The sequence below is a fragment of the Thalassophryne amazonica genome, chromosome 9 (assembly GCF_902500255.1).
Source record: "Thalassophryne amazonica chromosome 9, fThaAma1.1, whole genome shotgun sequence".
In the NCBI taxonomy this organism is placed as follows: Eukaryota; Metazoa; Chordata; class Actinopteri; order Batrachoidiformes; family Batrachoididae; genus Thalassophryne; species Thalassophryne amazonica.
The window spans coordinates 106,092,186-106,119,023 of NC_047111.1; the positions used below are offsets into that span (position 1 = coordinate 106,092,186).

Genomic DNA, 26,838 nt, shown 5'->3' on the forward strand with positions numbered 1-26,838 from the left:
TCAAAACCTTATAAGTAAGAAGAAGAATTTTAAATTCTATTCTAGAGTTAACAGGAAGCCAATGAAGAGAGGCCAATATGGGTGAGATATGCTCTCTCCTTCTAGTCCCCGTTAGTACTCTAGCTGCAGCATTTTGAATTAACTGAAGGCTTTTCAGGGAACTTTTAGGACAACCTGATAATAATGAATTACAATAGTCCAGCCTAGAGGAAATAAATGCATGAATTAGTTTTTCAGCATCACTCTGAGACAAGACCTTTCTAATTTTAGAGATATTGCGTTAATGCAAAAAAGCAGTCCTACATATTTGATTAATATGCACTTTGAATGACATATCCTGATCAAAAATGACTCCAAGATTTCTCACAGTATTACTAGAGGTCAGGGTAATGCCATCCAGAGTAAGGATCTGATTAGACACCATGTTTCTAAGATTTGTGGGGCCAAGTACAATAACTTCAGTTTTATCTGAGTTTAAAAGCAGGAAATTAGAGGTCATCCATGTCTTTATGTCTGTAAGACAATCCTGCAGTTTAGCTAATTGGTGTGTGTCCTCTGGCTTCATGGATAGATAAAGCTGGGTATCATCTGCGTAACAATGAAATTTTAAACAATACTGTCTAATAATACTGCCTAAGGGAAGCATGTATAAAGTGAATAAAATTGGTCCTAGCACAGAACCTTGTGGAACTCCATAATTAACTTTAGTCTGTGAAGAAGATTCCCCATTTACATGAACAAATTGTAATCTATTAGACAAATATGATTCAAACCACCGCAGCGCAGTGCCTTTAATACCTATGGCATGTTCTAATCTCTGTAATAAAATTTTATGGTCAACAGTATCAAAAGCAGCACTGAGGTCTAACAGAACAAGCACAGAGATGAGTCCACTGTCCGAGGCCATAAGAAGATCATTTGTAACCTTCACTAATGCTGTTTCTGTACTATGATTAATTCTATTGGGCAGAGTCCAAATTCACCTGAAAGCTAAATACAGTCTATTTAAAATAGACCAGAATATGAACATGAACATGGAGAGAGAGACGATGGAGAGATGATGACGTTGACCAGACAAAAATTGAAAGAGTGGCTAGATCGATTTCTGCAGTGTATTTGTTTTGTTATTCCTTGTCTCTTGCAAGCTATACCCAGGGTACCACATTTCGCTATGCCAAATATCCAGCGGATGAGTGTGCATCTCATGTGGCAGGGCTCACTAAAGCATTTTATGCAGGCTGAGATCTTCACCTCAGTGTTGTACTGTGAAAGTGAGTCAAAGTTAGTGTTTGAGTACGTTTTAAAGCCAAATGCATCAGTCGTATGCACGTCGAGTGCAAAATTAAGAGGTTAAACCATGTATAACTTTGTGCTCATGTCAGGAATTTGTGTCCTCTAGTAATAATTTGGTGATAAACACATTTGTTTTATAGATATGAATGATGGTCCAGCAAGAAAGTCACACTCACAAAACAGGGTAATTGAGACTGACTCTATTGTCCAAAATCATCGAGAGCACATGTGAGGTAGAGGACTTCACAGGTCCAAGTACCCAGAGCAGATTGGGCCTACATACTAATGTGGCTGTTTTGAATTGGGTCTTGGGTTGTCAAACCTGGAAAGACCTCTGAAGGGATCACATACCATGCCTGAGTGGGAATTTCAGGGTTAAGTGAACACACTATTGTTGTGGCAATCGTGAGAAATGAGCAGACAAAAAGAAAGCTCCTGGCACCAAGACGGCTTGTATTGCGTGTGTGAAAGGGGCTAAAGAGAAATTTGTACATTTGAGAGAATGAAAGTCATCTGGAGGCTTTCTGTAGGATAGCACAACTACCCCCCCTCCAGGAACTCTGAAACCGAGCTTTAGTTTCAACCTCAAAAACACTGCTGCTGTTCCATCAGCCACAGGCAGTTAGTAGAAACTCAATTACATTACAACATCCTGGTTACTGGTCCGTTTTATGATATTCGATAGTTCGGCTAAGATTTCCTACTATTTGTGTTGTCAAAGCAAGAAAAAGCAACACACAATTAGTGGTGTTATCAAACGGTGTTTTATGGAGCTGCTCCATTCATGATGAAAAAGTTTGGTTATTTTGGATCCCAGTATGTCGTTCTGGTAGAGAAATGGTATGATTCTTTAAATGGAAAAACTGACAAATTAAATGTCCATCTATTTTCTGAGAACTCAAAATCTGACACTGTCTAATTGCCAATTGAGTTGAATCCAGTGGTGTCATGTCTCGATCCTGTTTGGGTCCCAGTTGGTATTTTGTCCCCTTTTCTTTCCATTTGCTTTGATCTTGACTTTATAGTTGTTTTATTTTTGCCACTTGATTATTTTCATTCTAGTTTGGTTCTGATTATTCCCATTCATGCATTATTCTGTGGTCCCTGGTTTTGGTTCTTTATTGTATTCTTGGTTCACTGTATTGCATTTTTGGTTCAGTCATTTATTGCTTTTCCTTCTGTTACAATTCATTTTGTGTTCAGTCTTAGTTTAGTTTAGTTTTTCTCACTGTTTGCATTATGGTTTTGTTTATCTTCAGTGTTTTGTATCTGATCATGTTCTGTATGTGATTTACTGCATTCTCTGTTTATTAGTTATTTTGTATTGTCATCTTTTTATCAGTCATTGCATTTATTTTGATACTTTATTCAGTGTCAGTTCCGTTCCCATTTTGTTTATTATTATTGCCTTCCTAGTTTCCTGCTTTTTAGATTAGTCACACTAATTCCTTTTTTTTTCCCCTTTTGTTTTGCTTACTTTAATTATTGTCTGCCTTAAGCACGTCACATTTTCCACCGTTAATTTTCTAGTCACTTAGTTCTCTAGGTTCTCTAGGTTAAAAATGTTACCAAATTGGGATTTGGGTAAATTATCAGATTCAGGCAGGATGCAAATGCAGGACTCAGACAGCTGGCTCGGTATGTAAAAGCAGTTTACTGAAACAGTAAACGGGGTCCCATACACAGTAAGCCAATCCAACAGGAATAACAAAACCAGGAAGATCCCCACAGCCCTAACGACGTGAAGCAAGAAGCCGGCGCACAGAAAAAACAGGCCCCCTATTCACGCATCGGGTGGAGGTGGGAGAATGGCCGGAGGGCACAAAGAACTAGACTGGAAAGGTTTGATATTGCTAACATGAAAAGTGGGATGAATGTGCATGGATGGGGCAACCAGGGACAAATGGAAATGGGATTATAACCTTGGATACGGGGAAGGGACCAACGAACCTTGGAGCCAGCTTGCGTGGAACCCCACGGAGAGATAAGTGGCGCGTAGATAACCAAACCTTTCGGCCTGCATATTAGGCAGGAGTGATCGACCACTTGCGGTCAGCCGCAGCTCTATACAAAACTGAAGAATGACTGAGGGCTCGACGAACCCGCTCCCAGGTTTGTTGGCACCTAACGACCAGACTGAGGGCCGATGGAACTGGGGAACGCAGACTAACGGGCAAAAACAGAGATGGCTGATGGCCAAAAACCACATATAATGGTGAATACCCAGATGAAGCAAAAGGCAGACTATTATGTATTAACTTAATCCATGATAACTGTGGTGTCCAAGTGGACGGATGTTGAGAATATAAAATTCTAAGACACTTTTCCAATTCTTGATTAAACCGTTCAGTCTGACTGTTAGCTTGAGGATAATACCCTGATGTGAGACTGGAAGTGGCCCAGATGAGATGACAGAATTCCCTCCAGAAACCCAACACATACTGAGGGCCCCAGTCCGAGATGATGTCCTGTGGGAAACCATGAAGACGGAACACACGGGTAAGCATGATTTCAGCAAGTTCCTTAGCAGATGGCAGCTTGGACAAAGGCAGGAAATGACACATTTTTGATAAACGATCTACAACTGTTAGAATTACCGTGTGCCCATTAGATGGCAGAAGTCCAGTGACAAAGTCCATTTAAATATGAGTCCAAGGCTGTTTGGGAATTGACAGAGGCAACAATGAACCAGCAGGAGGTCGTGTGGTAGAGAATACCTGTAAATACTTGTAAATACCTGTGGTAGAGAATACCTGTAAATACCTGTCAAGTCTGTGCCATGCACTGTATGTGAAAGCAGTTTACTGAACTGATACAGTAAACGGGGTCCGGTACACAGTAAGGCAGTCCAACAGGAATAACAAAACTAGGAACATCAGGCAAAGGCGTGGTCGAGGATACAGGCAGGTGGTCATAAAACACATGAAGCAGGCAGTACGAGATAACAGGATACAGAGCTGGAGAGAAGGCACTAGGTGCATCAGTCTGGCGAAGGACAAGACAAACTGGGGAGCTATAAATACACCCAGGTGATAAGGTGCAAATTGCGTATTTATGCTGAGCACAGACAGACGGACGCGAAGTCCTACAGTGATTATTAATTTTATGTCATAGTGTCCACTTCTAACATACGCATGATGCTCTGTGTAAACGGAAAGCACTTGTTCAGATTGCGTAGCTCTAGAGGTGCAAACTGACAGGCTCCAAAAGTAGTGTGTGTCCATGTGATACTCCAGTCCAGAAAAACAGCGAGCATTTAAACGATTGTCTTATGAACATTCAACACACAAACAAACTGGCGACTAATCTGGATTGGGCTGTTCAAAACTGGGTAATTGTTGTTTCCAGATATTAACTTATGTCACATTTTTCTCCTAGCAGTCTTCTTTAGGATTGAAAGAGTTTTTTTGTCCATGTTCAGCATTTGTTTTGTACTTTTTTTTCTTGGATTCAGATCTGTGAATTGTAAACAGGAGGAGCACATATGTTAAGCAAGCATGGCCAAATGTGCGTGTTAGTAAGAAGCCTAGCAGTTAAATTACGAGTTGCAAATGTGTAAATCCAGTGAATAACTGTTAAAAAAAAATACATTATGCCAGGATGTCTGAGTAGTATATCTTAATGTACTTTATTAGGGCCCGAGTAGGCAACGTCCTACGAGGACCCTATTGTAATTGAGCTGTTTATTATTATTATTATTATTATTATTAGTATTTATTATTATTCTCACTCTTGAAATCGAAATTTCGGCCTCTTCCCATGCTCAAAAACTCACCAAACTTTCCAAAGTCGTCCGGCCAGATCCGAAATTCGATATTTTGGGGGCGTCGCACATGGTCGCAGAAAAACTGTGAAATAGCGCCCCCTAGAAATTTTCAAAAACCCCTCCTCATTGGGCTTTTTTCATTGTAGCCTCACGAAATTCGGTACACATATTTACCATGCCAGGACGCACGAAAAAGTCTCTTAGTGTCATGGTGAAATATCGACAGGAAGTCGGCCATTTTAATTTTAAGTTTCGATTTTGAGCAAATTTTTGCCATTTTTGGCCATTTCCACTACTTACATTTGAACGAACTCGGCCTAGGGATTTCATCCAATTGTCTTCAAATTTGGTCAATATCATCACAACACAATGGTAATCAAAAGTTATCAAAAGATTCTAATTAAGTCAAAAGGCGTGGCTGCTAGGGGTCGTCAAACTTTGGCGAGCTTTTCGGAGCACGCCATTTCACTTCGAACAGCTGTCACGCCCACATACTTCATCGTAGATCCTTCAAACTTGCTGGACATGATGAGGGCTCCGTCCTGAACGTTTACATATCTTAAGTTTCCACCTGCGCCATAGCGCCCCCCGGTGGTGGCGGGAAATGTCCTATTTTTACTTTAAGAGGTCCTGATGTCACATACTTAACCCAATCAACTTCATTCCACTTCTAAAACATGCACAATAAATTGGTGAACGTAGGCGATGAACGCCGTGAAGTTCCGAGTAACGGCGTCCGTGTGGCGGCGTGCCGAATATTCGCCATGAAATTACGTTCTTTCTTTTGACGGCTTTTAGTCACATCATCATGAAAAGTGACACACAGGTCGAGCACGACAACCTGTTACAATTCATAGGGGCGTCGCCCATGGGCGGGGCAAAATTCCTCAATAGTGCCCCCTTGAAACGTCCACATAGGGGTTTTTTTGGAGTAGGGAGATGAAAATTGGTACACATGTGTGACTTGCATAGACGTACAAAAACGTCTCTTGCACCATGGGTCTACTCCAAACAGGAAGTTGGCCATTTTGAATTTCCTTCTCATTTCGGTGTGATTTCCACATGTTGTATTTGAACGAACTCCTCCTACGGATTTTGTCCAATGCACTTCAAATTTCTTTGACAGCATCCAAAGATGATACTGACCAAAAGTTATCGAAAGCTTTTCTCTATGTTGAAGGGTGTGGCCGCTATGGTGCCGCCATTTTGACCCTTTGCCATGGAACATCAAATCATGATAACTCCTTCATGCTTTGCCTGATTGACTTGAAACTTCACATGTATGATGACGGTAGGCCCCTGAACACACCCGGCCCCTCTGTTTGTACACTGAGTGCCCCCTAGTGGATGAACAATCAACATGTCATAACTCCTTCATGCATTGTGTGATTTGTTTAAAATTTTAACTGTGTGATGAGTGGTTGCCCCTGCATGCACATGCCCACATGTGGTCACAATGGCACCCACTGGCCTGGGTAGGCGGTTGCGCGGAACGAGGGCCCGTATATGACTGCTTGCAGTCCTAGTATTAAATCTGTTTTTGAATTTATATTTGAGTTACACTGTTATTACCTATTATATACTGAGCAAAACATCTGGCACAACACTCTGAGGAGTTGTTCTTTTTATGGGCATATGTCGAGATGAATAATTTAACTTTGTTCACGTTATTGCAAATACATAGCTTAAAATAGATGCTGTTGTTGCATGTCAGTCTCAATACTCTGACAATTCAAATGTCCTCTGGATCAAAAAAAAATTATCCTTTTTGTAAACCGGTTTCCAGCAGAACAGACTTATTCGGTTTGTGCAACAGTCACAGTTGTAGGACAGCAGTGAAGTCATAGATGCTTAGTGCAGCTATGGTGTTGTTCAGGTATTACTAGTTGCACATAGTCTGAAAGAACATGTCCAGTTTTTCATGATGTCTGTCAACACCACACCCTTGAAATATGAAGATGTTCACATGGCGCAGTTATGCAATTTCTCACTGTGACATTCCATCAATAAACATGATGTTTCTGTTTTATTTGAATGTAATATACCATCACTAGACATTACATTAAGATGAAACAAACTGCAATTTAATGTGAGCTTATGATGGGTGTGACCAAAATTTCACAGCTAACATTCCTTTACAATGCAAGAGATACTCCACATCTTGGTCTCCCTAATTAACTGTTCATTTGACACAAAGTTATTCTCGCAGTACCCAAGGATCTTCCAGAGAGACCACGCAGTATTGACATCTAGTCATCACTTTAGATCACTGATTAGCATCCAGTTCTAACAAACATACAGTAAGATGGAAAACCTCAGAACCCTAAAGACTTGGACCTTCATTCTCCTGGGAAGATATCAGTATTGCCAAACAACGTCTATCAACCTCACAACTCTGTAACTGCTCCCCAGATGTCTGTCAGTGTCAAAGGCCTGAAGACCCAGAAACGTAAATGCCACTATGGAGATAAGTTTAAGTCTCTACACGTTCAACACTTTCACCACATACAGATGCACGTCTGATGGCTGAGTGCAAGGCGTCAATGGAAGCCTGGACCTTCGTCTTTAACCAGGACTATCACACATCCAGACTCGCTCATTCTTCACTCAGATTCTCAAGTGCTGTAATTGGGGTATCCATTGATTTGTCAAAGATCACAGCATTGCTCACAAAGTCAAGGCCAGGAAGCCTTTTCTCGCCATCAAAGACATCCAACAAAGAAACATGCAACTTCTCAGGATGTCCCAAAGAGTAAAGTAAGTCCCTTCGGCCGTTCCCTTGTTTTCACTCGGGGTTGCCACAGCAGATCTGAGGTGGATCTCCATATTGATTTGGCACAAGTTTTATGTCGGATGCCCCAACTGACCCAACTCCACCGTTACATGGAGAATGTCCCAAAGAGCAAACCAGTCAACAAATCAAACATTTTTTCCTTAAAATGCCTTACAAAAGTTTCACATGGAATGTTTTGTGTTATATTTAATCATATCAAAGGATTTGATATAAGAAAGTACTCCTGTGTTACTTGCTGGGTCGTAGTAGCTTAGAATTAATGTGTTTTATTTGACTTTTAATAATCAGTTGAGAACTAGTTCTCATTTTCAATGATGACCTGGACAAGAGACTTCAGCAAAAGCTTAGAAACCCCCACAGCTCACGTAAAATCACAAATCTAGCACACCTCCATATGTCATAACACTCACCTACGATCCATATCATGGATCGTAGGTGAGTCTTTGGATGTCATGTAACACAAACTGATATTTCTGTTCCTTAAAACACTTGCTGGTATGATCTAAAGTGGGTGAATTTATTAATGTAGTCAAGCAACACAAGTGAAGTGTGGGTGGAGGAGCGTAACGTTAATGCTCCATCTGCTGTCCTGCTTCACATTATTGCAGGTATCAGTCTCATCAGTGTGGTTTAAAACATCCCTCACAAAATCCTCTTCTTCGTAAAAATATACCATTAATACACCAAAGAAGCTCAACATCCATTATTGTTCATTTTGTTCTGTAAAGCTGGGTTTCTAGACTTAAACACGCCCAGAGAATTTCAGGTGTATTGTAAGCATCATAACACTTTATAGCCCATGTCATTGTAATTGTCAGGGCGCGCTTGATGTTTATTACATATAGCATAAATGAAACCATGGATTGATGCTAGCTATTACTTTGACATTTTTGTACAAAGCAGTGTAGCTGGGAATAAATCTGCTTAATTTGTGCTTTAGGGTCCACAAGTCCATAAATTAATCAACAGTCTTATCAAACTGAAGTAACTACTTGACAGTAAAATTGTGGATTAGCTCTCTACAGCCCAGTAATGGTATATCTTCTGCTTTGCTTTGCACAGATATGTAGCCGTGTATGAGTTTAAGTGCTGTAATGTAGCACTTGTGACTGGTGAAGCATTTGGCAACAGCGGTTCTTCTCTGACGTGGTTTTATACGGAGCACGAGGGCAAGTAAAGCCTCTGCCCTTACATCTTTTAGAGCACTTTGAGAAATACCTGTGATAAAGTGGCGATGACTACTGTGATGAAATGGCAGTGTGTAAAACCCCCGTCATTTCATTTTTGAGGTGGAGTAGCTGTTGAGTCAGGTGTTGAGTGGCTGCATAGTGTAATGGGTGAGATGAAAAAGGAAGTGTGTGCTGAAGGAGACACCTTTCTTTGAAAAATGGAGCTGCTGCCACTGCTGCTTTTGTAAGAAAGAGTAGTAAAGGTTTTTGGAAGGGAAAATTTACATTCCCACATTATCCAAATTTAAAATTAAATTTGACAAAAGGAGATTTGATAACATCACCCCTGTTCTGGCTCCCTGTGACTGGAAGAGCCAGAATTCTAGGTTTTGCTGCCAACATATAAGGTTGTGCACCCGCCACCTATCTTACCGAACTTGTCAAACCTTATGTGCCTAAGAAAAAGTCGGCCATCAGTGTGAATATATTTGTCTCTCTATATGCGTCGGCCCTGAGGCACAGTGTGGAGCAGCTAGCTCAGTGGATAAGGAGCTGGCCTGCCCATTTGTAGACTGGCTTCAAATCCCGCTCATGCTGCCTATGTGTGTCCTTTGACCAAGACACTTAATTTACACTAACACGTTGCTTGTTTAGATCCACAGGCTCTAGATTGGGTAGTGTTTATAAACTAGGTAGCTGACATTTTTCAAGGATGGTAATAAATTAAGCAAAGCTTCTATAATGAGTTGGAATGGCATGTGAGTCAATAATATTTTTAGAACCTTACACATCAAAAATTTTTAGAAGAACTCAACCCTTTTATTTCATATTAATTACCTATTTTTTAATGAAAATTTACTGTCTTAATGTATTTAGAAATTGTTTAGTTTCTTTTTTTCATATAGACTATTACTGTTATTATTATCATTATTATTATTATTATTTTATTATTACTTCTATTTTGTCATTTGATTTTTAAATGGACCACAATGGAAATAAGTGTTTTTACTTTCTTGTGTCATCAAGCTGGTTGGTCAGCAAGGGCTGGACACAAATGCTAGTGCTGTTATTATGCATTAAATGTTCCTAAAACATTTGCACAGTACTGCATATTTATTTGTTTTCCTTTGATATGTACTTCATGGAGCATCATTTCGTGAGCCATGCATGGGCTGAATTGAGGCGAGCAGGCCATGAGTCGTGATCGCGCCGAATGTTCCATGAGGAGATACTGTGCTGCTCATTGGTCAAGCAAATGTCCAGTTTTCCCACCACAAACAGAAAATATAAATACAAGCTATCAGGAAGAGTTCAACCGCCTGGATGATTGACAAGACATGTGTGATCTGAAATGCAGCATGCAGCACCAAATATCCTCATCATGATTTTGATTTCATTTGATTTTTTTTGGAAGTCCTGAGTCATCATAGAATGTAAAGCACACAATTCACATTTGTACATGGAGCATTCTGAGCATGGTGCAAAAAGTATAAAAATTTATTTACATTTCGTCCATGACTACCCCCCCCCCCCCCCCCCCCCCACACACACACACACACCCCAGTTATCATCATCCATTGCGATGTTTTACTTTTGACATCTTGATTTTCCAGTGAAATTGTCATCATCCAACTCGATTCTAATTATTATTACTGTTATTCTTGTTACAAATGGGTTCATTTTGCATAATGGGAAATGTTGGAATCCACAGGATAGTTGTTTTCAGAGTCAGATGGAGGTCATCACCACCCCACTGCTTCTCATCTTATCTGGTTTTCTTGTCAGAGAGAGAGAGATTAGGCAGAAAGCATGAGTGCCACTTAACACCAGGTTAAAGTAAAGTTTTATGCCCGCGGTGTTACGAGAGCGGTCAGAGCAGGTGCTGGAAGCAAAGAATGCTGGGAGTGGTGGGACACTGCTGGAGAAACATACTGATAGTCACCAAGTGAACGTCAGTGTTGAGCCTCTGTCGTAATGTAGGGCTTCTGAAAGTGGTTCACACTGCGTCAGTCGTGGTCAGGTTTTTTCTGCTTAGTGGAGCTTCAGGCACATTGTTAAGGTCGTTTTTGAGGAGCGATGCTGAGGACACTTTCACTGAGGATCTGGCCCCTGTCCAGAAAATCTGGAAACTTTCTCAATCAGTTATTGGTGCCATGACTAAATTGAACAGAGAATGTCGATACAGTTAAGTATTTGAAGAGTGACATTTTGTAATTTTGCCTCTGGGCCACCACAGCGTAGATGAATTTATTGGCAACAACAAGGTGACATCTTCAGATTGCATTTTTGCTTGATACATTTTCAAATAGCTGTCCATAATTTTGGAATTCAGTTTGTTTAAGCAGTAGTTTGTTGGGATATAAAGTGATATTGGTAATGATAGTGAGTCTTTGAAGTCCAGCCCAGGCTGCCAGGCATGGACCTTTAAATATTCAACATCTCAGTTCAAACTGCTGTGTGGTGTCCCGCTAACTCAACGTCATGAACTCGAGCTACCTTACAGGAGTCAAAAACATAAGTTAAAGCCTTTCAAATTTCACAAAACTGAGAAAATTTGTGTCTGCCGAAATCCAAACATTATAATGTAGGTGTATTTTTGTAGCATTTTGTAAAATTACGAGGTCTGTTAGAAAAGTGTCGGACCTTTTTATTTTTTGCAATAACCTTATGGATTTGAATTACGTGTGATTGCATCAGCCAAGCTTGTACCTTCGTGTGCATGCGTGAGTTTTTTTCACGCCTGTCAGTTGCGTCAATCGCCTGTGAGCACGCTTTGTGGGAGGAGTGGTCCAGCCTCCTCGGCGGATTTTCATTGTCAGTAAAATGGCCGAGCGACTGCTGCTTTGCTGCATCAAAAATTTTTCAGAAACTGTGAGAGACAGCCAGGTGGAAACCATTCGGAAACTTCAGATGGCTTTCCGTGAAGATGTTGTGGGCATCACACAGATTAAGGAGCATTACAACCAGATTAAAGATGGCCCACAGCGGCTGAGGGCGCACAGCGCTTCGAGCGGCCATCGACAGGCTGAAACAACCAGATCATTTCCAAAGTGAAGGCTGTGTTGATCCGGGACGTCGTCTGACTTCCAGAGAAATGGCAAGAGAGGTGGACGTAGCACTTTTGCGGCACATTACACTTACAGGAGATTTTGTAATGAAAGACGTGCGGCGGAATTCGCACGTCAGCACGGAGCCGCTAATGGCGCAGAACAAAAAGCACCTCTGTGTTGGAAGTCTCACGGGACATGCCCAGTTCTTCCACCATTCGGAAGATTCAGGCGGCTTTGGGTGGCTTTTCAGTCGAATGAGTATCCAAGAAATTGTCGAAGAACTGAGCATGTCACAACATGTCCTGTGAGACCAACACGGAGGTGCTTTCGTTCCGCGCCATTAGCGGCTCCGTGGCGAATTCCTCCGCTTCTGTTTTCATGACAAAATCTCCTTTAACAGTGGAATGTGCCGGGAAAGTGCTGATGTCCACCTTTTCTGCCATTTCTCTGGTAGTCAGACGACGTCCCGGATCAACACAACATTCGGTTTGGAAATGAGCTGGTCGTTTCAGCCTGTCGATCGCCGCTCGGAGCGCGGCACGCTCTCCACCATTGTGCGCCATCTTTAAATCGGCTGTACCACTCCTTAATCTGTGTGATGCCCATAAAATCGTCCCTGAAAGCCATCTGAATTTTCGGAATGGTGTCCACCTGGCTGTCTCTCACAGCTTCTGGAAAAATTTGATGCAGTGCTGCTCCAGCCGTTCAGACATTTTCCTCACAATGAAAATCCGACGAGGGGGGAGGACCAGTACTCACTCAAAGCGTGCTCACAGGTGAATGACGCAACCAACAGGCATGAAAAAACTCACACATGCGCACGAAGGTTCAAGCTTGGCTGATGCAATCACACGTGATTCAAATCCATAAGGTTATTGCAAAAAATAAAAAGGTCCGATACTTTTCTAACAGACCTCATACAGCTTCATTTTAATGAAGAGGGCATATTTATCTTGGAGGAAATTCCATAGTGAATATTGTTCTTTCCTTCATCGCTATCATGCAGACTAACTACAGCACGTGTTCGCATGCGTGAGGTTAAATTAGATTAGATGAGATTTATTGTCATTGTCATTACACAAGTGCAACAACAACGAAATTACATTTACACTCTAATTACCTCAGACAAGATACAGCAATTAATCCACAATTATTACTTGTTTACCGTAATAATGGCACACATCAGAATTAAAGACAACACATATACATTTGACATTGTTTATGCGCACTAAGCTTGAAGCAGTCTGTCATCCGAATTGTGGCAAGTGGGTGAAGGCTGCAGCAGGAGGGGCCCGTGCTGCCCAGCTTGGGGAGTTGAAGGCTGCAGCAGTAAAAAAAAAAAAAAAAAAAGAACGCGCTGCCTCCAGGGTGGCAGGGAGGAAGCCAGGGTGAGGGGAGTGGAGAGACACGGGGGGGGGGGGGTAATAGGGATGGAGGGAGGGAGACATGCCTCGTGTGCAGATGAGTTAAGTTTCTGTACTTTCTGTCTGTGTGTTTGTAAAGTCTGATGGTGCTAGGCAACAGCAGGCTGGGGGGGTAGATAGATGAGAAGGGTGAGCTGAATTCCTTCATCAAGGCTGTAGATCCTTCTGGGGGAAGAGCAGGCTATTTGGCCTTCAGGAGCCGATAAGGGTGCCATGTTGATGTTAGGCGGAGAGATACAGAATTCCATTTACTGCACTTCTGACCATCTAGAGTCCAAATTTATAAAGAATATTCTCTGGTCCTCCGCAGCACATTCCTTTGCAATGCTGCTATATTCTCCAGATGGTTTCCATTTTGCGTTTGAGTTCAAGAGTTCACGCAGTCTGAGATTTCACCGCATTGCCCAACTCATTAATCATGACGGATAGATGAGGGGATGAGATTCTGGAAGCAGCCGTCTTACTAATATTCCTGTGGGTCAGGGCAGCGCACAAACCAATCAACGCCAAACCTCCCACCATTAAAGTGAATTGAAATAAATCCTCAACGTCTTCCATAGAGAGTGGAGCCAAGCATGTGACACTCCATTCTCTCAGGTGTCGAGAGCATAGCCAGCTGAGTAGGTTCCATCAGGGCATGCAGGGTCCCCCAGCCCTGATTTCCTTGTCAAAAAAATGGTGTCAATAGCGTTGAGAGACCAGCTGATCAATTCCATAGTTAATCCAAATCTTAATTTGAAGAATTCACAATCTGGTGAAGCTGGGACTTTGAAGGTTGGAGCAGAGATAGAGAACAGAAAGGAGGAGAGGGGAGGAATGCGACCGTCCTTGCCGGAGTCCCAAGCAGAAAAGGTTTTGAGATTACCTGTGACCCATTTTACGTTAACATCCATAAGATTTCTTGTAAATCACTTCCAAATCTACCAAATGTTGGTCATAGCATCTGATCCCTTAAATTTCTGCTCCTCAGTGCCTGAAATTCAAATTTGTTTCCAGACAGCATGAATTTTGATCATATTCGCGATATCATATTATGAATCCCATATCTAAATGCTAAATCCCGGTCACACAGCACTAACGAAGGACACCAAAGCCAAAAAGAAACAAGAAATATGGACTTGCGTTGACATCGTTTAACCGTCGTCCACCTTTGTTCCTGTAGCTGGTGCTTCATCTGTATTTCCTTTTGCTTTCTGTCTTGACGGTTTCTCATCTTTTGTGTAGTTCCTGTAACATCAGTGTTTCGTTCGTCGTCCAACTTCGTCCAACCTCCCATGACCGACGTCTTGCATGAATGTTGACGACGTTGTCATACAGAAACAATAACGACAAGAACATTTTATCAACTACTGTAACTGTGTAGGCTCTCAGTTGTCCAGGTGGTTTCCATAGTAGAGAAGCTTGAATCTTCGACTGGACTGGGTTGCTTGACGCGAGGACGTTTCGCTTCAAATCGCAGAAGCTTCCTCAGCTAAAATTCTTGCTCTGGAAGTCTGACTTCTGTCTGACTCTTGTAGAGAAGAATAAAACAGAAGCCAACAAAAGCTGGAGTTTTAAACCTAACCAGACCCCTCCTACTGAGAGGCAGACTGCTATAGTCTAGTGACTAAACAATAGCTCTAATTAGCAACTATTGTGCTGTAGTTAGCACACCTAATGGCAGGACAGCTGTCCCTCTAATGAACAATGAGGGTACTCAGGTCAGAGGAGTTTCAGTCTTTTGTTCATGGTAATGAGTCATTCACGTCATCAAGAGAGCCATCAGAAAGGCATCCATCCCATCATTAGAGGGACAGCTGTCCTGCCATTAGGTGTGCTAACTACAGCACAATAGTTGCTAATTAGAGCTATTGTTTAGTCACTAGCCTATAGCAGTCTGCCTCTCAGTAAGAGGGCTCTGGTTAGGTTTAAAACTCCAGCTTTTGTTGGCTTCTGTTTTATTCTTCTCTACAAGAGTCAGACAGAAGTCAGACTTCCAGAGCAAGAATTTTAGCTGAGGAAGCTTCTGCGATTTGAAGCGAAATGTCCTCGCGTCAAGCAACCCAGTCCAGTCGAAGATTCAAGCTTCTCTACAACTACTGTAACTATTTATGCACGTCCCAGCCGTTTGTGGTTAGTCTGCGTGTGCACATGCGTTGTCAAGACAACCAAACCCCGCAACTGCCAGTGCTGCAGACATGAACACAGGGTGGCTGCGCTCGGTCTCATACCTGCTGTCAGTCACATCATCGTGAATGTTTCGTGTTGATTTAGTTTAAAGCATCAAGGTCGACATTCGCATTGTTTTTCTTTCATTAGTTTTGGTTTTGTTGCATTCCTTTTTGCGCTCTTGATCTGCAGGCTTTTTGGTGATATGAAAAATGCAGGATCATTTGTCCACCATTTCTCGGCGATTTGTGACTTTGTGACTTTTTTCCTTCGTTCAGCTATCATTATGTGCCGTGTGATCGGGGCTTAAGGAATAAAATTATTGTGGTGCCAAACAAAATTCTTTTCATGACTTAAATCTTTAAAAAAAAAAACAGTGGCACTGTACCTTTAAACTAGAGATTCATCGTAATTAGGGAGAACAGAGTGACTGCCTGAAGCACAGCGCCTGCAGTGGTGGATGTGTTGCAAAACATTGTGTTTAGACTGTGTTCCATTGTGAGAATATTTAAAGGCTTAGAAACAGGTGTTGGAGGTCATCTGATGCTGATTAGAGGATTTTAAGTGCTCCTCCTGCAAGACAAGAGGAGCTATGCAAACAGAAATGCTGAGAGTAACATGCTTTACCTTAAAAGCTTTTGATGCACAATAGGGGTGCACAGTATATGCAGTAGACTGTATAAATGATGTAAATTTAGCCTACGGTAGAGATTTGGACTCCAGTGACCATTTGCAATAACACTTGTTGATCCATGCAAAGAGACCATGGAGCAGGAGGAGCTGGTTTAAAAAAAAGAAAAAACGGTGCACACTTCAAGCTCTGTACCAGTTTTTAAATTCTGTTAATATGCCTATTATAATGTAAATTATGATTAACAATTTCTGCAATGTTTTTTGTGAATTTTACGGTCGTATTTGGTGCACGTATTTGCACAAAGCCACAGCAAAAATTCTCATTTCCTCATTCAGCTCCATCTTGAGGCAAGAAAAGCAGAGAAAAAAAAAAACACACCTTCTCCTTTATCATTGGTTGAAACTCACAACCTAAGCCAATCAGGATCACAACCCACTTGGGGTAATTTCTGAGGACTTTCTGGACAAAATGTCACCAAAGGCAGACAAAAGTACTAACATTGCCTCCATCTGGACAGAAGCAGGAATGACAAAGTGTGAGGTCATTCTAATGTCCAAAATTACATGTGCAACACAAGTCAGAGAGATCTTCTTTTGGGCAGGAATTGTTTTTCTAAGTGACACAAATATAATTTGTGTGGCATCTTATTGCATTTACATAGTTGTACAAAAACTGCCTCAAGCATTTCCTGCATTTTAATGTACGTAGTTGTATATAACCTTGTTTTGTTTTGTTTTGCTACATTTTGCTACAATTTTTGATACAATAAATCACAACATATTATTTCAAAAGATGGAACTGTATAGGATAGAGGGGTGGCTTTGAACTGGATTAAAAACTACTTACAAAGCCTTAAACAGTTTGTTAAACTCGGGGATTGCTGCTCTTCGTATCTGGACATTGTTTGTGGGCTTCCTCAGGGTTCTGTGTTGGGACCAAAATTATTTATTCTGCAGTTCTTTTTGCAGATGATACCAACCTGTTTTGTTCAGGACAAAATCTGCAGCAGTTATTGTCTGATTTACATATTGGAATGATAAAGTTAAAGAGATGGTTTGATATTAATAAATTGTCACTAAATTTGTCTAAAACTAAAATAATGTTATTTGGGAATTATAAAAAAGACATACAAATTCAGTTAAACATCAAGGGGTAATCATAGAGTGTGTCAAAGAAAATAAGTTCTTAGGTGTTATTATTGATAAAAGAATTAATTGGAAAGCTCATATTCAACATATTCAAAAGAAAGTGTAAAAAAGTATTGCAGTACTAAATAAGGTAAGGCATGTTCTTGATTGCAAAGCACTTCATACTCTGTATTGTTCATGCAATAATTATAAAACTACATTGCAATCATTCATTCTTCAAAAAAAGAGCATTAAGAACAATTTACAATGTCGGTTATTGAGATCACACCAATTCATTGTTTATTAAATCTAAAATATTAAAACTTCATGAAATGATTACATTTAAGACTACAATTAATGTATAAAGTGAAAAATAAGCAACTGCCCCTCCGAATTCAAGAATTTTTCAAGGAGAGAGAGGGAAAATATAATTTAAGAGGCTTGTATCATTTTAAAATTGCTGGCGCTTGAACGACCAGGAAAGGTTTCTGTGTTTCTACTTGTGGCCCTAAAATATGGAATAATCTGGTGAAGGAACTCAAGCGATGTCCAAATGTCAATTAGTTTAAATGCCAATATAAGGAAATGATGTTTTCTGAATATGTGAAAATTGTCTAAATTCTCTGAAAATTCAATTTAAGTTTGAAGGACTATATAGCTGTTGGTTAAAGTATGGACAATTAAGTTAGTGATTTTGTATTATTATATTTGGATTGTGCGATGTGTGCTGTTATTGCTGTGGATATGATGAGGAATTTAAGTTTATTGATTATTTTAAGATGTCTGTGTTTTGCTGTTTTTCTCACTTTGTTTTGTTTTGGTTATGCCGTGATAAGGAAAAGTCGCTAAGGTAAAAGGGGTAGCTGTATATAAGCTTTGCTTCTACCTGCACCCTTTCGGTTGCATGGGTTGACTGGCTGAGAAATCAGTTTTGTTTTATTTTTTGTTTTGTTTTATTTTGTGTTGCAAAGTTCTTTCCTTGAACTGAAACAAACTTGAAATTGAATTTGAGCATTCATATTTTTGAAATTGACTATTTAAATTTGCATTAGAAGTCATAAAAATGGTGTTTGTGTTCATTTGCACTATTTTGCACTATATAGTGCTTTTAATTTTGAGTTTTGAGATCTGCACAATAAATGTTTTCAGTTATATCGTTATATCTGATTTGTATCAATTTAGCTTTGCTAAGAGACTGTATAAGCCAGTGGTGTCCAAACTATTCCAGAAAGGGCCGAGAACTCATCCCACCTGCTCAAAGTGATGTTAATCAGTGAAATCATCTGGTGGAGTCAGTGGCAGCAAAGAAAACCTGCACCCTCTCAGCCCTTTCTGGAATAGTTTGGACACCACTGATAAAAACCCATTCAGAAACACTTCCATTATAATTTTTACACTTATGTTTATATCACGATATATATCGTTACTGTGAAGAGATTCAGTTTTTACCGTGATATGAGTTTTAGGTCATATCACCCAGCCTGCAGTTCAAACAGTCAGATTTCATTGTGAAGCTTCGTCCAGAGTTCAATGTACGAGGTCTGTCAATAAAGTATAGGTCTTTTTTATTTTTTTCAAAAACTATATGGATTTCATTCATATGTTTTTACGTCAGACATGCTTGAACCCTCGTGCGCATGCGTGAGTTTTTCCACACCTGTCGGTGACGTCATTCACCTGTGAGCACTCCTTGTGGGAGGAGTCGTCCAGCCCCTTGTCGGAATTCCTTTGTCTGAGAAGTTGCTGAGAGACTGGTGCTTTGTTTGATCCAAATTTTTTCTAAACCTGTGAGGCACATCGAAGTGGACACGGTTCGAAAAATTAAGCTGGTTTTCCGTGAAAATTTTAACGGCTGATGAGAGATTTTGAGGTGATACTGTCGCTTTAAGGACTTCCCACGGAGCGGGACGTCGCGCAGCAGTCCCAGGCGCCGTCGTCAGCCTGTTTCAAGCTGAAAACCTCCACACCTCTTTCATTAAAAAAATCTCCTTTAACAGTGGAATATCCGGATAAAATGCTGAAACCGACTTCTTCTGAAACTTCTCTGTTCTCTCACGACATCCTGGATCAATAGAGCCTGAAATGTGGAGGTTTTCAGCTTGAAACAGACTGACGACGGCGCCTGGGACTGCTGCGCGACGTCCCGCTCCGTGGGAAGTCCTTAAAGCGACAGTATCACCTCAAAATCTCTCATCAGCCGTTAAAATTTTCACGGAAAACCAGCTTAATTTTTCGAACCGTGTCCACTTCGATGTGCCTCACAGGTTTAGAAAAAATTTTGATCAAACAAAGCACCAGTCTCTCAGCAACTTCTCAGACAAAGGAATTCCGACGAGGGGCTGAACGACTCCTCCCACAAGGAGTGCTCACAGGCGAATGACGTCACCGACAGGCGTGGAAAAACTCACGCAGGCGCACGAGGGTTCAAGCATGTCTGACATAAAAACATATGAATGAAATCCATATAGTTTTTGAAAAAAATAAAAAGGACCTATACTTTATTGACAGCCCTCGTATGTTTTATTCTCCTGGTGAATTCTGGTACAGTACTTGCTTTGCCCGGATTTTGTTTTTTTCCCACTGACGTCTGTGCAGAATAATTTGTAATCAAGGTTGTGTTAATGACCTTTTGGGTGCCAAGGCTCTGAAATGTCTGCATGGTTTTTAAAGCAACTTGGTAATGGTTTTTTTTTTTTTTTTTTTTTGGCCACACTAGCTTTAACAAGGCCCATTGGGAGGAGAGTGGCAGATGGGAAGGGAGAGAGAGATTTTTTTTTTTCTTTTCAGGAGATTGTGATGACTATTAACCTTTTCTAGGACTTTGAAAATTTCAGTAGCATATTAGAAAATATTGGTCAAAATAAAGGGTGAATGTGTTGCAATAATAATAACAATAAATTGTGTATTTACATACCAATTTTAGTTACATTTCAAAATGCTCTGCATAGTAAAACACAATAGAAAAATACAACTTTTAATTGGCATATCTCCCTCCAGTCAACCCCATCTTTAAAAAATTATATACCAGATTATAAATCATTTCTTCCAAGTCTTTAACTTCCGCGGGCCTTATAAAAATAAAATAATCAAGAGTGCATCAGAAAAATGCATGACAGATGCACCACCATTTTTATCCGTAATCAGTACATAACCTTTGGAAGAGATTTTTAGCTGCCTGAAGCTCCGCCAACATCCATTTACAGTTTCATATGCCAATACGTCAATCTGGATTGCTAAACATAAAGTATTAATAAATCCATACCCTGAGAGATGCATCCAGCTGAGTTCTCGTCCTGTGTTTGCACACAACAGCCATGTAGAATATCGTTCTTGCCCCAGTTCCACATGAATCCCTATGTAAACAACTTTGTTCTCTCCTTTCAAAACCTCTAAATTGGGAGCCATGTACAAACCACTTCCACCTCAAAAATCATATCCGTGGGACGACTGTAGAATCATCAGAACTGGTATTACTGGGCCTTAGGGAAAAAAAATACCTGTACCATTTCGACTTATTCACCGTCAAAATCCACAAAAGACACTGATTTTGAGCTGCCAAAAAATTCTGGCTTTCCCATTCATTTCAATGAAAATGGCAAATGGCTTTGCGTGGATGGTTGCAAAGATGATGTCACCGAAGCCAACATTTCCCACAGGCTAACATCTCTGAGCGTTTATCAGCAGCAGGTGAACTCAAGTTACATTCCCCATGTTTATGACTTAATATCTCAGCAGATATGGCACAAACAAGAAACACAAATACATCAATAATTTTTGTCATTCTTTATTTATTAAGAATAGTCAGCTCATTTGGCATTTCATTTACCAGAGATATACACTTTAAATATAAGAACAGATTACAATTCAGCACCAAACCTGTCATGCAAACCAACAAATGTAAATAAAATGATGTGAATTCGTAGTTGTTACCCTCGTATTTTGCATAGATAAGTTTTAAGATTAACATTAAAGTGTATATATGCTTATGTGTATATATACGAGGTCTGTTAGAAAAGTATCCGACCTTTTTATTTTTTGCAAAAACCTGATGGATTTGAATCACGTGTACTTGCATGAGCCAACCTTGAACCTTCGTGCACATGCGTGAACTTTTTCACGCCTGTCGATTGCATCATTTTCTGGTAAGCAGCCTTTGTATGAGGTGTGTGTCATGCGCTCGGCGGATTTTCATTCCAAGGAAAAACACAGAACGACTGGAGCAGCGCCGCATCAAATTTTGCCAGAAACTGGGCGACAGCCAGGTGGAAACCATTCGGATGATTTAGACGGCTTTCGGTGACTTTTCAGTCGTGTGACTATCCGAGAAATTGTGGAAGAGGTGGGCATGTCACAGCATGTCCTGTGAGACTTCAACACGAAGGCGCTTTTGCTGCGTCATCAGCAGCAGCATGAATTTTACCGTCACTCTTTTCATGGCCAAATCTTCTGTCACAGTGGAATGTGCCGAAAAAGTGCTGATGTCCACCTCTTCCGCAATTTCTCGGACAGTCACACGACGGTCCTGCATCACTACAGCGTTCACTTTGGAAATGATCTGGTCATTTCAACATGTTGATGGCCGATCGGAGTGTGGCTCGCTCTCCACCGTTGTGCGGCCGTTTTTAAACTGGTTGTACCACTCCTTAATCTGTGTGATGCCCATAGGATCGTCACAGAAAGCCGTCGGAATCATCCGAATGGTTTCCACCTGGCTGTTGCCCAGTTTCTGGCAAAATTTGATGCGGCGCTGCTCCAGTCGTTCCGTCTTTTTCCTTGGAATGAAAAAACGCAGAGCGCACGACACACACCTCACACAAAGGCTGCTTACAAGGAAATGATGCAATCGACAGGCGTGAAAAAGTTCACGCATGCGCACGATGGTTCAAGGTTTGCTCATGCAAGCACACGTGATTCAAATCCATCAGGTTTTTGAAAAAATAAAAAGGTCCGATACTTTTCTAACAGACCTCGTGCGTGTGCGTGTGTGTGTGTGCGTGTGTGTGTGTATATATATACACTCAACAAAAATATAAATGCAACACTTTTGGTTTTGCTCCCATTTTGTATGAGATGAACTCAAAGATCTAAAACTTTTTCCACATACACAATATCACCATTTCCCTCAAATACTGTTCACAAACCAGTCTAAATCTGTGATAGTGAGCACTTCTCCTTTGCTGAGATAATCCATCCCACCTCACAGGTGTGCCATATCAAGATGCTGATTAGACACCATGATTAGTGCACAGGTGTGCCTTAGACTGCCCACAATAAAAGGCCACTCTGAAAGGTGCAGTTTTGTTTTATTGGGGGGGGATACCAGTCAGTATCTGGTGTGACCACCATTTGCCTCATGCAGTGCAACACATCTCCTTCGCATAGAGTTAAAGAGAACACCTCTCCAACGTGCCAAACGCCAGCGAATGTGAGCATTTGCCCACTCAAGTCAGTTACGACGACGAACTGGAGTCAGGTCGAGACCTCGATGAGGACGACTAGCATGCAGATGAGCTTCCCTGAGACGGTTTCTGACAGTTTGTGCAGAAATTCTTTGGTTATGCAAACCGATTGTTTCAGCAGCTGTCCGAGTGGCTGGTCTCAGACGATCTTGGAGGTGAACATGCTGGATGTGGAGGTCCTGGGCTGGTGTGGTTACACGTGGTCTGCGGTTGTGAGGCTGGTTGGATGTACTGCCAAATTCTCTGAAACGCCTTTGGAGACGGCTTATGGTAGAGACATGAACATTCAATACACAAGCAACAGCTCTGGTTGACATTCCTGCTGTCAGTATGCCAACTGCACGCTCCCTCAAATCTTGCGACATCTGTGGCATTGTGCTGTGTGAGAAAACTGCACCTTTCAGAGTGGCCTTTTATTGTGGGCAGTCTAAGGCACACCTGTGCACTAATCATGGTGTCTAATCAGCATCTTGATATGGCACACCTGTGAGGTGGGATGGATTATCTCAGCAAAGGAGAAGTGCTCACTATCACAGATTTAGACTGGTTTGTGAACAATATTTGAGGGAAATGGTGATATTGTGTATGTGGAAAAAGTTTTAGATCTTTGAGTTCATCTCATACAAAATGGGAGCAAAACCAAAAGTGTTGCATTTATATTTTTGTTGAGTATATATATATATATATATATACACACACACACACACTTTCCTGTAACCTGTTTCTACACAGAGCCACAAAATAGTTTTTGTCATTTGGGCTGGCCCCTCGTTATAAATAATATTAAGTAAATATCACGTCTAATAAGTTCTTTTAGCCTCTCCCTATGGATCTGCACGATGAAGAGAATAGGCACGGGTGGTCTTGAACCAGGAACCTTCTGTTTTGGAAGCAAGTGCACGAACCACTTGTCCAACATGCTGGCCTCGTCACAGGCAAATAAATTATTAAAAAAATCTCTTTTTTTTTTTTTTTGCATGGATCTTAATAACAGTTTTGTCTAAAAGCAGGGTACTTTGTAAACACATTAAAAGTCCATCTATCGTCCTGCCGTGACCATCCAGTCTCACTGCATGTTTTTTGTATTTTGCAGCAAAAAAGTTTGCGCCACTTATATTCTATCCACAGAGATAACTAATCATTTTCTGGAAGGCTTGAGGCGACTGTGAGACAGTCACTGGCTCCATTTTAATTTATTTGCCTTAGTGCTTGAGGCACTTTGGTAAAATCTGTCAAAGTAATGGGATTCTCAAGACTCAAAATCCCTGCACGTCTCTCAGCAAAGTGGGATGACCAGGCAGTCCCAGGAAACAGACTGCATCCTTTGCATCACTTTGCACACAGGATTTTAGAAATCTGTTTTTAATAATGTTCAAAATAATAATTAAAAAAACCTTAAAATGGCTCTTCACTCCTTCCCTCTGCCCTCAAGTTTAATTGTCATGACACAGAGTCGTCGTTTCAGTCATTTCTGTTATCAATCAGCTTCTGTTCTAACCCCAAACGGCAGTCATCTTCTTTCAATTCCCTTCCTTGTCAATCTTATTTTATATTAATTCCCATCAATGCAGCCATGAAGGCGAAAAGTGATCTGTGCACGGGGAGCGTTTTTCTGTTTGGCTGAGTGTGGAGTTTATGCATTATGTGCACAGCATTAATAGTCATTTTATGAACTGCTGCTATTAAATCATCAATGGACTGCATTTCTCTAGTGCTTTTCCATTGGATGCAGACACTGAAAGCACTTAAACACACACACACACACACACACACACACACACACACACACACACACACACACACACACACACACACACACTGATGTCAGGGTGCTGCAGTACACATCAGGAACAACTTGGAGATTAGGGACCTTTCTCAAGGGCACTTTTGTGGTTTCCTTGTCTAATAATGACCTATCACCTTCTGTCACAATTCTGCTTCTCTAACCCACCATTCCTCCAAGTGCAAGGATGTTTGATTTTTCTTTTTGGTCTTTTACTTCACATTTTACCTGTTTATTAAACAGGAATGTGCTTCTGAGGTTGTTTTCTTCTGTGGATGTAAAATATATTTGATTGACCAGAACTGGACTTCACAGCTTCTTAACGTGCTCACCCACCTCTCACTCCTCTGCTACTGTGGTTTCAACAAATTTATAAGTGCACACACTCTTGTCACTGTCTCTCATGCATGCATGCACACCCACACACACTCACTGGGAAATGCTTTTCTTGATGTCATTGAACTGAATTGGAAGTTGTTTGTTTTATGTGTGCACCCTGTAGGGGACTGATGCCCGGACGTCAACTGGATGACAAAGATCTTGTGTCTGAACTGGCTCACATCCATCCCAGAGAGAGACCTGACTGGGAGGAGACCATCAGTGCAATGGTGAGAAGTCCATTTTACAGCATAGTATTTGCGAATAATAATAATAAAATAGAATAATAAGAGCATAGAATAATTTGTAATTGATCCCTTGAATAAAGGGGGTAAAAACACCAAAAAGAACTTTAATTCCTGTACATTTACCCAATTTAAATGCAAACCCCCTCAAATTAACATTGAACATTTGCACAATAAGCTCACAATACTTCATTTCAACTGGGATTTTGAACCACATAATCCACATGTTGGGAAAGTGTTTTTCTTTGACACAGGCTCACTCACATACTGTATTTCCACATACATGTGAGAGCTGGTCAGTGGTTCGGGGATGTTGTGTCAGCTGAAGCTCACATCTCATCTGGGATGGATGTTTCCGCTGACATTTCAGATCCAGTGATAATGCCACACATTCAACCCAGTGGATTAATTAGTTGTCTTTCCTGTTGAAATTGTGCCTCCTCTGCTGCTGGAATCCTATCACACATTCATGATTAATGCAGACGAACACAGCGTCCTGAAGCTGCCCCTCTCATACAGATAGTTGTCTAACCTGCCATCTGTGAACTCCTGCGCCATTTGTTTATCTCAGCCCAGCTGCCTGTGTTGGATTTCATTCACCAGGCAGCATCATTCATTATTTTCTTCCCCCTCGCCCCATCTTTGGTTTGGTCTTGCTTCTTGCATCAACAGAACAGTTAAAATGAGGCCGTCTCCATAGTAACACGCCGAGCCACCCCTGGCCGCCGCGTGGTTGGGGCGGTAGCAAGTGCTCACGTCGATCGGGCAACAGAGAGGAAGAGAAACAACAATCTCACCAGGCTAATGAATATTGATCCGAGAGGAGGGGCTTTTAATACTGCATGTCTGCTATTCTTTGTTCAATATTTGATACCAGCGGAGCGCTGTACTAGAGCTAGCATACATTATGAAAGCCTCCGATGGTTTGAGGAGGAGATGAGGCGCTCTAAGCAACTTAACATAAGCTGTCACAGTACCATTACCCCGTTGCCCGATGCAGACTGAACAGCAACTCAATAAAAGTGCACAACATTTCTGAATTCCTTCCAAAATAAAAGAAAATTCCTTCCTTTTTAAAAATATCCTATCATGTTAAGGTCATGGATTGATTCTGTTGTCATATTAATTTATAACACTGAACCAAGTGTCACTGATATGTTGAAATTACATGTTCCTTACATGTATTTTGATCTATATTTAATTTCTGTCAGAAACCAAAAGGAAGTGTACTTATTTATTTACACAAAGTAAAAGATGTGTAACTTGTTTCATATCAAACTTTCAAACCTGGGTGTCCTGTGGGCAAATTTGATAAGACCCAAATTTGAGCATTTAGATCATAAAACCTTTGGGGAACCCCGGAACCCCAACAAGTGTATCCTAAACTCAGTGAAGATGCATGTCTTTGATTTTTGGACTATCATCTTATCTGTTATGAAGATAAACGTTAGTTACAGATCTGTTATGTTGTGTATTTGTATTCTGTGTTTTTGACAAATTTTAAAAAATAAATAAAATTTACAACCCAAATTCCAATGAAGTTGGGACTTTGTGTATAATGTAAATAA

General features: G+C 40.9%; 1 protein-coding gene across 5 annotated transcripts in view; it reads left to right on the top strand.

Annotated features, from left to right (window-relative positions):
* Positions 1 to 26,838, top strand: part of arhgap32b (Rho GTPase activating protein 32b) — a 264,214-nt gene that overhangs the window by 70,077 nt on the left and 167,299 nt on the right. For all 5 annotated transcript variants that reach the window (XM_034178901.1, XM_034178902.1, XM_034178903.1 and 2 more), the window contains exon 3: positions 25,150 to 25,255. In XM_034178901.1, the coding sequence (XP_034034792.1) occupies positions 25,150 to 25,255 (106 nt within the window). The remainder of the gene's footprint in view (positions 1 to 25,149; positions 25,256 to 26,838) is intronic.